Below are 12,312 nucleotides of genomic sequence, written 5' to 3'. Positions count from 1 at the left end.
CACAATTTCCTTGATGTGACTCATAAAAAAGGAATGGAGCAAGGTTACAAAAACTTCAGCAACTGGACAACCAGAGCCCCAAATCTCCCATCTTATTCAAGGGGCAGACTTTGGGGGTGGGGGGTTTCCATTGAAGGACCCTGTGAACAGTGAAGAGGCAAACCATCTGCCTGGGGCTGAGAATCTCTCCAGCTGTGAACATGCTAGGACACCCCTTTCCAGGGATCAACTACTGCAAATCTCTGCTCAGGCCAAGATGCCCGCCTGCAGCCTTACCTGTGTCCCAGTTCGTGGGCCACGGTGAAGGCCAGTGGGAGACCCGTGTCCTCATTCACGTTGCAGCTCCGGTGGGGTTGGCACATGCCAGAGACATGGGCCAGGCCCAACGTCTCACACGGACGGTTCATGGCAGTGCAGAGATCCTTCCTTTCCGAGTCAGGGAGAGGCACACACAGACACAGAACAAAAGAGAGGATCATTGTACTGAGCAAGACCCCAAACATGCTCAGCATTTCAGGTCCAGTGGCAGGACAGCAGGGCGGTGGGCATCTCAAGACACTGTGAGGCTCCTTTGAAATCTGGTCTCCATTAAGAATCTCCTCTCTTCAAACACCTTCAGTGACATGGACAGATGTTACAGACAGCACTAAAGCCACAGGGATACCTGGTGAGCAAGATGGCCACATCATGGTGCAGGGGGTGGGCATCTCCCTTGGGGTTGAGAGCTTTCTGCCACTTGCAAAAACTTCTCAAGGTGTTGTCGGCATGGTGGCTGATTTTCAGATCCTCCTATGGAAAGAAAATTAGAACCCTCAATTTAACAGACAGAGACGTTGTGCTGCTATGATTATTATTGCTGACAAAACATTGAAAACCATGAAAAGCAATTAAAAACTTGACCTATAACAAAAACAGGGTATATAATAATTATTATAATTTCCCCATTTCTCCAAAGCTGAGATTGTTGAACTCCTATAAAGATTTTACCCATCTCAGAAACCCTGAACAAACAGAAACACCCCTTGCCCTAAAAAAAGAAGACATCAAGGCAGCAAACCCCAAAGAATTCATGTGCAAAAGGGATTTTAGTGGCCGCCTGGATCAGCTTTAAAGCAACTGCAAAGGGCTTTTTGTAGCCAGCACTGCAAGAAGCCTAAGAAGGCAGTGAAATTGCTGCAAGGAGAAACAAGAGGACGCACAGACTATGGACTATGGCAGAGGGAGATGAGACAGAGCGGTGGAGGCTGCAGAATGAACACCATCCGGTTTCTCTTCTTCTGGGTCCTGAACCGACAGAGAAGAGAAGAAGGAGCTCTACATAATGTCCTCCTCCTCCTCTTCTTCTTACCTCCTCGTTTTCCAGAAAGATAAGACGCACAATAGAGATATGGACCGGGTTCCCAATGCTGGCATCATGGAATAAACCAGCCACCTGCATGAGGGAAGAAGTGGAGTCGCTCGGTGAGTTCTGCACACAGGAAGAGAAGCTCTCTCCTGGGCCACAAATGTATCCCAAGTGTTTCAATCAACCAAATTCGCCCAAAGTTCTTCTCAGAAACGCAGCCCTTCTCCCGGCTGAGAGATGCCCTTTGCCTGTTCCACAACCAGCAACCTTTCACCATGCTTACCATGTTCATGACCGTCAGGACATACTTCTCAACATGCTCGCTGCCGTGATACTCCACCATCTTGGTGTCAGCCACCACCAGGGTCTCCACCCACTTCTCCTTGCTGACTGAGCGTGGCTTGATTCGGCGTTTCCTCTGCTGCTTCTCCTCCCAATGTTCTCTCCACTTCTCTGAGCCCTCGGCATTTCCTTGAAATTGGGGGAAACAGGAGATGACAACGACATCCCAATATCATCATCATCATCTGACTTCATAATCCCTTGTGGGGTGGAGTCCAGGCAACTGAATGGAGCTAGCAGAGCATTTAATGGCTGGATGCTCTTCCTGTCACCAATGCGGAGCTTTGCTCAGAGAGAGGAATATCTGCCTCTACCTAGGATCGAACTCACAGCCTCCTGATCGTGAGATGAAAGCGCCATGTCTAGGCCACCGCACCACTCTACATAAGGACCTCCCAGTATGGGACCTCCATATCCTCCCAGTTTAGCCCAACCATGGTCTTCCCTTCTTCCAGGGGGACTGAGCTCCCCAGCCACTGCACGTTAGAACTGGACTCAGCCTCTGCCACCTGTTCCTGACCAATCCAGGAGTCACAGTGACGTCAGTGATCAGTCCGGGTTCAATTCTGACCTCTGATTGGCCCCAGTTCTGCTCCTGCCTCAGAAGCCACTGCCACCTTAGTTTCCAGATCCATCCTGGGCCACTTTTCATTTCCTTTGGAGCCAAACGGCCACCTCTGAGCTAAGCCGCAAGAAAAGAGAGGAAGGAGGTGGCCATTGGTCTCTTCCTCCCCTTTTGAAGTCCATCCAGCTTGATGGCACCACAGCTTTGGATGAGAGGCTGCTTGCCACGGCTGGCAAAAGCTCTCCCAGCTTGAAACCTTTTGGTCCCTTTTCTGCCTCTCTTACAAATGCTGCCAGACACCCATCGCCAACTTCCCTCCATAGAAAAATGGGTCCCCATATCAACCCACTTGCCCCACCTGAGGCTGCCCAAGGAGAAGGAGAAGAAGGGGGACCTGTGGCTCCTGACCTCTGCTTATCCCACTTGGCTGCTGAAGGCCTTTCCTTCCCCTCCTCTCCCCTCCCTTTATCCCACTGCAATAATCCTGGGAGTCCCTAAAGGGTGTTATTTGTTTCGGTGCCACCACCAAACCCTTCCCTGGTCTAGAAATCCTTGTTTGCATCCATAGACTTCGTTGCTTAGCCTTCTGAGCTCTCATGCATTCCCACTCCCCCCAAGAGTCTCAGGCCCTCTGAGCAGCCCCTCCCTCCAAACATAAACTCAGAGGAGGTGCCCACATTCCCTTGCTATGATTGGCAGTTTCACCACCCAATCACCCCAAGTACCAGATAACTAAGGAGAACTGAAGACTGGCTCCTCCCCCTTCCGCCCACACCGGGGATGGGGCCAAGGCAAAGGGCCACTCGGACACACTTGGCCCTTTTTGGGACCCAAAGGGTGGCCGGCTGCAGGGCTCCCTCCCTTTGTCTGCCCCAATTTCTGAAGAAGGGAAATCCTTCTGTTGAGCTGTGTTTTCCCCAAGAAGTCTAATCCTCTTTCTTCTACGTCCCTTTCAGCAACCTTGGACACAACAAAAAGAAAACCATTTCCCTCACCCAGAGATTGGTTGGACATTTGGGATAAATGAGGGCATTGTCTTAGGATGGGCTGCTCCCACCACCTTCCATTGCTGCCAATCAGGCGGAGGAAGGATGCTTGTTTCTTCTAGAGGAAAGGAAATGAGTGGCTAAGGAGAGGCAACAGGGACTGCATGGAGGCCAACAGGGTGGACCTTTGCTCTGTAAACAGAGCCGGGGAGGGGAGGGGAGGGGCCGAACCACAGCTGGTCCGAGGAGAAAAGAGGTGGGGGGAGTGCCATCAAAATGGTTTCTGGAGGAAACTAGTTTATAAAAGGAAAAGTTTACTACTACTTCAATTTATGTAAAAATATTTTCCACGACAATCATCAGGGAGCATCGTTTTTGTCTAGCACATTTTATTGAAAGGCACAAACTCCTTCCTTTAATAAAACGGATTAGTCAGAAAAGGTGCTCCCAGATCCCTTTGGATTCCGGGCTCACCCAGCTCCGGTCCTCCTGTGAGAGTTCCCTTAACCACCCCTGGAAATGGGATTGATTGAAGTGGTTTCTTCCAAGTTTTCTACAACTGTAATTGGAATCTTCTCTTTGTGCAGGGAACTCTTGAGCTTTGATGAAGCTCCCAGGCGGACCTTGTCTGAAGTGGTATAGGATCTGTGGCTTGAGCAGAGGGTTGGACTAGAAGACCTCCGAGGTCCCTTCCAAGGCCCCTATTACTCTGTATTCCTAACTGAGCCCCATCATCCCAAAGGACCTGCTACAAACTCCCCACTCCCTCCCCAATGGCTGCTGGCCACTGCCCTCCTGGCCATTTTGGGCTTCAGCTGCAGAACAGAGACAGTCTGGGCAACCACTTCCGACATAAGGCCTGACTGGGGTCTGCAGAGGTTCTCAGTCCTCCAGGTCAGGGTTGTTCCAAACTGGACTTCCCTGTTTTTTCTTCTGAAGATGTTTTGTTTCTCATTGAGAAGCAAAACCTTTTCAAAAGAAAAAGTCAAGTTGCCTCCCGAAAAAGCACCTTTGGCTCTGACTGGTGGTTGGTTAAGCCAGGTTGGGGTATTGTGCCCATTCTTTGCATGCCCAGGTCTCTTGGAAGCCCATTCGAGCTGCTCTGAAGTCACATGTAGCAGGCTTTCCCAAGAGCAGCAGAACTGCAGTGAAATAGGATTGGAGCTGTTTGCACAGAAAGGTCCCTTTGCCCTGGGAAAAAAGGCCCTTGGTTTCTGCCAGCTGGTTGGTGTCACACAGGACACGTTACTCATTTCCCACCCCTCCAGTGGGCCAGGGGTTAGCAGCGCCCCATGCTGGGGGATTGTCACTTTATGTCCCCATAGGAGACTTCTGGCTGTGGCTCATCACGGCTGCTTGCCTCAACACTGCCATTCCTACATTTGCAGCACAGACTGCAAGAGCCGGTGAGGCTGGCCAGGCTCTGGCCTCTTCCCTTCCATCGGGAAGGACAGAAGACCTGTAGATCTGTGGGTGAATGAGCTGCACTGAGGAGTCCATGAGGTGGAGGTGGAAGAGGAAGGAAGACCGCTCCCTTTCTCTATGCTGCAGCCCTTGTCCATCCCACAGAAAGACAGCCAGGCTGTTTCTTTCCACCAGGCCACCAGGCTCCAAAACAGCTGGGCGATTGGAACCTGAATGGAGTGCTCTTGCACCAGAGACCTCTCCCCTGGATGACTGGCAAAGCAGCTCGACTCTGTCCCAGGCCCCCCATCCCCTGGGCAGGCGGTCTCCCGAATGGCTAGAGGTGCTGGAGGGAGGGGAATTTCACCAAAGGCAGCACAGCTGCAGAGACCAGCTGCTGTAAGCCTCCCCATTCTTTGGCAAAGGAAAGGTCAGCCAAGAGCTGGAGGATTGTGCCCACGCAGAAGAGCCAGGGTCGGTCCCAAAGAGAACCGTTCCTCCCGCGAGAGAGGATTTGACTGGGATTTCAAGGGAGAAGGAGCCGGTCAAGAGCCAAGGGACTCCCGAACCAGGAAACATTACCTTGCACCCCGCACATCCGGACAGAAGTTGGCTGCTTCCTGGTTATTTTCGTGCTCAGGACCGAAATAAACTCTTCGGCTTCGTATTCCCAAATGTGCCGTCGAGATATCCTGTGTGGTTGGGCTGCGCCCTCCCTCAGGTTGCTGGGAGCCAGCGGCTCAATTAGGAAATCTTGGCCAGCCAGATGAAAGACGCCTTTCTGGAGAGGAAATGTCATCGGTCCCTAAGTGCTCTTGGTCGGCAGGAAGTGGCCGGCCACTGCAGCATGTGGGATTGCAATGAGCAAGGAGATGGAAGAAACACCTTCTCCTTTCTCCTAGGGATGGACAGACAGACAGACACACACACATGAAGACACAGACACGGACACACCCTTGGGAAGCTAAGAAAAACTAAGCAGTGGGAAAACTTTGCCTTTGAAATTGCTGGGCAAATCCATTCAGCCTCCACAAGCAGAGATTGGGAACAGCTGGCTGCCCTGGGAAGACTCGGGATCTCAGCCCTAGATCAGGGTGGCTCAAACTTGGTTCCACAAGAACGTGATGAGGCTGCCTGAGAGATGAAGGGCAAGGAAACAAATCCTCTCCACTCAAATGCAGCCCAATTTTATCACTAGAGCTTTTCTCCCCATCAGGGATTCTGGTTTATGAATGAATGAATGAATGAATGAATGAGTCTGAAAAGATTTGAAAATTGCTGCTTTAGACCCAGAGGCCAAAAGGTGTTTTAGAGCAGCATTAACTAACCATTCTCACTCTAAGGACTAGCAGATGGGGGGGGGTAGTTTTGTAGGGTTGGGGAGCCCTGCTTCAGAGTCTACAGGAGCCATGTGTGGGGCAGCCTTGCTAATCCTGAGGCAAGGCTAGCTTTAAAATGGACACTGAAACAGACCCCCAAGGCTCCCCCAAAGCCCTGAAGCCCCTTGCTGCCATCCCATCCAGAGCCCCAAGCAGTTCTCCTCTGCCCTCTTACTCCCTTGTGTCCAGCCTGGGGGGGGAGGGGGAGGAAGGCGGGGGGGGGGGTCAGAGCAAAGGAGGACTTCTGTGGGAGGGGATTCACAAGGACGGCTCCCAGGGAGGTAACCTCACAGCAACAGATTCCAAAGCAAAATCTTTCCTGAAGAAACATCTGTTTATAAAAAAACCCAGACTGTGAGATGCAGTTGTGCTGACAGAACCCTGATTGCCCTACCAGATGTTGAACAAAGAAGGAATTCAGCCAGCGCGGCTCCTCTCGGCAGCACCAGAGAGGGGGCCAGAACCAAGCTGGCCTGCCCCCCCCTTCACCCCAGGACACTCACCAGCCCATCGCAGGTGCTGAGGGCCGCCATCCCACTTCCTTGCTCCTGGTTCTGGACAGACCCGATCATATGACAGGGGTTCCGCCCGGAGGCTCGAATCCTGGCCCGGGAGATACCTCCATGCCGCTTTTCCGTCACAAAGCCAGGCGCCAGGAGGTGAGGGTTGAGGCTCAGATTGAACCGCAGCTGCTGCCCTCGGTGAAAGAGGGCGTAGAAGGTCCCGGTCCGAGTCCGTGAGAAAATGGCCCTCTTTGACAGCAGACGGTGGGTCAGATTGTAGGACAGGAAGGCGCCTCTCTCGTCCACCCGCACGGGGTACACCACCTCCTGGTCCTCGTAGCCGGGATCGGGCCCCTGAGTGGATCCTGCACCGGGAGAAAGCCCTGTTGAAGGGTGGGGGGAAACAGCCTCCAAGGGATTCTGCACCCCACATTTGTCTTCATTTGGCAGATGCTCTCCTGGTGGGGGGGATAGACGTCCCAGTCCCTCTCTTTGGGTGGGATGCGGAGGGGGCTCTTGTGCGGGGCTTTGCTCCCACCGGGGGAGGGGGGGTCCCAGGCCGCCCTTCTGCAGCTACAAGAGGCCACAACTTTGGGGGGTTCTTCCCACCACCCCGGCCCGCCTCCGCCTGGGGGGCGAGCTGCCCTCGAAGGGGCTGCGGCTCCTGCAGGGCTGAGCCGGCGGGGAGGAGTGGAGGTGGCGCGCCGGCAGTCTGGGCGAGGACAATGGGCGAGGGCCGGGGGGGCTCCGGCATCTCTTTGTCCGCCGCGGCGCTTCTCCCGCAGCAGCGCCTGTCGGACCGCCAGGCAGCCCCTCGCCAGCCGGGGGCCGCCTCTCTGTACCCACCTGGGGACTCGGCGCGCCCCCCCCGGGCCAGCAGGAGGGCGGCGGCCAGCACCAGCAGCGAGCGGGCCATGCCTGGCGGAGCCGGCGGGGCGGCCTCAAGGGGCGGGCGGAGGAGGCGCCCCGGACCTCCGCGCTGCGACGCCCCGCCGGGCAGGCTGGGTCCGGGCGGCGGGCGCGGCTCGCGCTGCCTCTTCCATGCCGGCGGCGCCCTCCAGCCGGCTCCGCCCCCGCCTCCCTCCGCCTCCCGCCCGGCCGCCGTTCAGCGGGGCAAGGGGCCAAAGGCGGCCGCTGGAGCCGCCGCTCCGCTCGCCCGTCGGAAGCGCCGTCGGAGGCTCCCGCGCGCCTGCCAGATCCACGGGCGGCGGCGGACGAGGGGCCGTCGGGGGATCCGGCGCGCTCTCCGCTCTCCTCTGGCCCGCCTTGCAACCGGGCAAGCGGAAGGCCCTCCTGGCCGGCCCAGCCCCCAGTCCTCGAGCCCGACGCCGAGAGTCCGTTTCCTGGCTGGCTGCCGCCTTCCCGCCCCCGGCTTGGCTTTCAGGCTTGAGTCCGCAGCCTCCGTTGCGCAGGTTCAGGGGGGGGGGAGACGTTACCCCCCAAACCACCCCCGTAGGTTCAAGCAATAGGGGAGGCAGCAGGGGGTCTCTTGGTTGAGACTATCAAAAAAAGAATCAATCACATGAAGGTTCAGACCAGGCTTGTCCAACGGGGACCTAGACAGCTAGTGGCCTCACAAGACCATAAACCTTTAACATTCTCTGTTAACGTATAATATAGTTAATGTATATAAATCACATAATGTATATGTGGCCCAAGGGAATCCCTCTTTCCTCAAGGCAACCCAGGCAAGTCAAAAGGTTGGACCTTCATGGCTTACAGCCTGTGAGAATGCAGCAGTCTTGGTTGCTAAGCTCATTTGTGTGTTCTGCACACTCAGCCAACTGTACCACATTTATTAAACCATGGCTAGCTGAACAATAGTGTAATGGGATATGTTGATTTGCTGTGGACAGTGTGGTGTGTGCCTCACGGTGATATCAGCCTAAAAACCCAGAGTTTACCTAATCCAGAGAGAGGCAATGCTGGCTTGTGCTCCTTGCTGCTTTCCTTTTCACCCTAATCAATGTCGTCTGAACCCACTTGGACATTTGAACAGAAGAGAATAAGAGAGTTGGAAGGGATCTTAGAGGTCTTCTAGTCCTGCCCATGCTCAGGCAGGAAACCTGGTAATATTTCAGACAAATGTTTGTCTAATCTCTTCTTTAAAACTTCCAGTGTCGAGCATCCACAACCTCTGAAGGCATTTGTGAAGCGTGACCCGTCAAAACCGCGGTCCACAAAAGCGCGATCGACGAAAGCGCGCATTTGACGTCATCACAGCGCGACGAAAAAAATTAAAAATTGAAATAAAAATTAAATTAAAGCAAGCCGATTCACATAAAGGTAAGGGTTAGGTTTAGGGTTAGGGTTAGGTTAAGGGTTAGGGTTAGGTTTAGAGCGTTAGGGTTACGTTTAGCGTTAGGTTAAGGGTTAGCGTTAGGTTTAGCGTTACGTTAACGGTTAGGTTTAGGGTTAGATTTAGGGTTAGGTTAAGGGTTAGGTTTAGGGTTAGGTTTGGGGGGGTTAGGGTAAGGTTTTCGCTTTATTTTTACATTTTTCGATCACAGCGCGATGTTTTCGTCGCGCTGTGATGACGTCAAATGCGCGCTTTCGTCGACCGCGATTTTGTCGTCCGCGGTTTTGTGGTGGAACCTTTGTGAAGCATCTCAGAATGCAATTTTAATACTGCAATATGTCTATGGAGATTCTCCATAGTCATCCAGGTCATGGTTGTCCCAAAGGTGCTTTTTCAAGAGGTGACTGAACTTTGTCTTCAAAGACATTTCACTTCTCATCCAAGAAGTTTCTTCAGCCCCCTAATAGTTTTTATTACTCTTATGCTTACGTACCTCTGGTGAGATAGATGGCCAACAAGTCTAATAAATAGATAAGTAATATGCTAGACTAGTCAAAAGTTGCATTGTGGTCTGCAGGACAGGCTGGGGGAGGGGCAGTTGCACAAATGGAATTGCAGGCAATGTAAGGCCTAACTAAAGAGATACACAAGCTTACTCAGCAATCGCTCTTCCTGTGTTCAGGAGAGGTTTACTTCACATTCAGATTGTAAACATATAATTTGGCTCATTTGTTTTGTCTGGGTGGAATGGAGCACTGACTCATGTTTTCCAGCTCTGGGGGCAAAATAGTAAATCCTTCCAGCCTATGATTGTATGGTCTAGAACAGTGTTTCTCAACCTTGGCAACTTGAAGATGTCCGGACTTCAACTCCTAGAATTCCCCAGCCAGCATTCGCTGGCTGGGGAATTCTGGGAGTTGAAGTCCAGACATCTTCAAGTTGCTAAGGTTGAGAAACACTGGTCTAGAAACTGACTGACAAGATGTCTATGAAGAGTCTCAAATCATCCGGGTCCTGGTTGTCCCAAAGGTGCTTTTTCAAGAGGCAACTGGACTTTCTTGCTTTTCTTTGAAGACATTTCATAGATCTGTATATTGGGGAAACAAAACCCGCACTTCATAAATGCATGGTGTCGCATGGGAGAACAAATCCGTCAGGACAAGATTCAGCATCTGCATTTAAAGGACAAAGACCACTCTTTTGAAGGCAGCAAAGTCCACATTTTGGGCAGAGAGGACCTCTGGTTTGAAAGAGGGGTCACAGAGGCCATCTATGTCAGAATTGAACAGCCTCCCTCTCAACCGAGGGGGAGGGGTCTAACATCATCTGACATCAGTCTACAGCACAGTCCTTTCAGCAGTTCCAGGGAGACTCCACAGTCATTTGCACTACTCAGCTGACCCTGAGGACACAGAGAAGCCTCCAAGTGGCTTCAACAACTCTCTAAAAGGATGCAAATGACCAGCTGTCTGCAAGGAGTAGCAATTCTTCCATTCCCCACCATCCAGTCAGAGCTAAAGAAGCTTCTTGGAGGAGAAGCGAAACGTCTTCAAAGAAAAACAAGAAAATCCAGTTGCCTCTTGAAAAAAACACCCTTGTAACTGACAAGAGTGACATGCATGTAAGGTGGGGTGGGTGGGTGGGTGGGGACATAAGACTGTCCTTTTTTTGCCAAGCTCTTCTCTTTGCACTGAGTAATACACACGACTTTTGCCAAACAGGCGGATAATCATCTAATCAAACTGTGTTACACACTGTGGAAACACCCCCCCCCCTTTTCCTTCATCATTATCTTTATAGCTGGTATTGATTTAGCTGGCCAGTGAGGTGCTGCTACTGAGGGCACAATTGCAAACAACGCTCACAACAAGCAATAGAGACACACTGGATGCATTCGGAAGTTTCTAAAATGCTGCGAGTTGTTGAAATATATGCCCAAAATTTGATTAGGTGACCATGGGAATGCTGCAATGGTCATAAGTGTGAAGACTGGCTGTAAATCACTTTCTTCATTTTCAATGGTCAACAAACAAATGTTTTTTAAGTCTAGGACTCCCTTTACCTAGAAAGGTAGAAATCCCTGGGCATTTGTATCCTTGCTCTGTAGTGGAGGTGCAGAGGATGGAGGGGGAAACGGTCAGGCCTCAGCAGAGAAAGTCCCCTTTCCCTTCCTCTAGCTGTCAGGGATGGTCCATCTCAGCTGAAAATGGGTTGCTAGAAATGGTCCTAATGGAGGAGGAGGAATCTGTGGCTGGCTCGCAGGTGAGTAAGAAGAGATCCATGTCTTCAACCTGATCGCTTCCTTGAGCGAAGGGACACCCAAGGCTGAAGGATTCTCAATCCATTCTTCCCTGGGAGGACTTGATGCCTCTTTCTATTTGTGAAAGCATCAAATTCTAACTGCAGTTCCATTTTCTTTTCCAAGTCCACATCCTATAGTCCTGAAAGGAAAAAACCTGATTTCCATTGAATATGTATTTTAAGAATTTTCTGGATTGAAATATAAATCTAGTTCCCACATTTCTTTGTCTTGTCACAAGCCAGCTACATGATAAATACCTTCTTTATAATGACATTTCCAACAGACATTTGAAACCTCTTTATACATATTTCACAATTTCTCAGGTGTTCAATACTAACAGTACATCATTTGATACAAATTCATGATCAACTTAATTTTATAATTTTATAAAAAAATATAAAAATAAATTTATAGTTATTATAGTTCAATGTAAATTTAGCAATAGCAATTTCCAGCAGATCATTTTCATAAATATTCTTGTCAAGTTTTATCCCTCAAAATTCTTCCAGAGCATCATTAAATTGTTAAAATATAATCATAGGATTATATACAGTATCTAATAAATTAGTTACTACAGTACCAATTTATTATAGGTGTATAATATCAAAAAGTACAGATGAAACCTTAATGCTAGATCTATCTTGTAGCTCCCACCCATCTGTTCTTGCATGGGTTTGTTAAACAGATACTTTTCTATTGGATTATATTTCTATACCTCTCTCTATTGAGAAATCATATTTTATATTAATATATTAAATATATTAAAATGTATTTATATTTTAAGCTGGAAATATTTCAGAAGTGACCTAAATAGCTTTGTCTAAAAGTTAGTATAGATCATGCATCAAAAAATCATGATTTATCAATATGATCTGCATGAAATAAAGAATATATTGAAGAATAGATGAGCAAGGACTAGGGTTAGGTTAGGGATTGAGTTAAGGGTGAGAGATAGGGTTAGAGGTAATGGCTACAGTTGAGTTAGGGTTAAGAGGTTAGGATTAAGGTGAAGATTTAGGATTAAGGTGTGAGCCTTAATGGTATTATCTACTCTATACCTGTGTATTTATTTTTTTTCTGCCTAAGTGTAAAACCTTACTTTTCTCACCACTAATTGCATTTCGCAGGATAGGCTGTGTTCAACTGTCAAGTTCCTGCTGAATGTTGACCCAGCTTGGTGTCATCTG

General features: G+C 50.3%; 1 protein-coding gene across 1 annotated transcript in view; it reads right to left on the bottom strand.

Moving 5' to 3' along the window:
* Positions 1–7,547, bottom strand: part of ADAMTS7 (ADAM metallopeptidase with thrombospondin type 1 motif 7) — a 42,737-nt gene extending 35,190 nt beyond the window's left edge. Inside the window, exons 1-7 of the mRNA XM_014065206.2 lie at positions 7,371–7,547; positions 6,525–6,889; positions 5,225–5,423; positions 1,629–1,816; positions 1,349–1,432; positions 665–789; positions 277–426 (exon numbers count right to left, since the gene is read on the bottom strand). Coding sequence (XP_013920681.2) covers positions 277–426; positions 665–789; positions 1,349–1,432; positions 1,629–1,816; positions 5,225–5,423; positions 6,525–6,889; positions 7,371–7,440 — 1,181 coding nt within the window. The 5' untranslated portion in view covers positions 7,441–7,547. The remainder of the gene's footprint in view (positions 1–276; positions 427–664; positions 790–1,348; positions 1,433–1,628; positions 1,817–5,224; positions 5,424–6,524; positions 6,890–7,370) is intronic.
* Positions 7,548–12,312: the final 4,765 nt, after the last annotated feature.

This window comes from Thamnophis sirtalis, unplaced genomic scaffold (genome assembly GCF_051295495.1).
Source record: "Thamnophis sirtalis isolate CommonGarterSnake01/CBP01778 unplaced genomic scaffold, rThaSir2_p1.2 scaffold_2, whole genome shotgun sequence".
In the NCBI taxonomy this organism is placed as follows: domain Eukaryota; kingdom Metazoa; phylum Chordata; class Lepidosauria; order Squamata; family Natricidae; genus Thamnophis; species Thamnophis sirtalis.
This window is presented reverse-complemented; position numbering and strand designations above follow the sequence as displayed.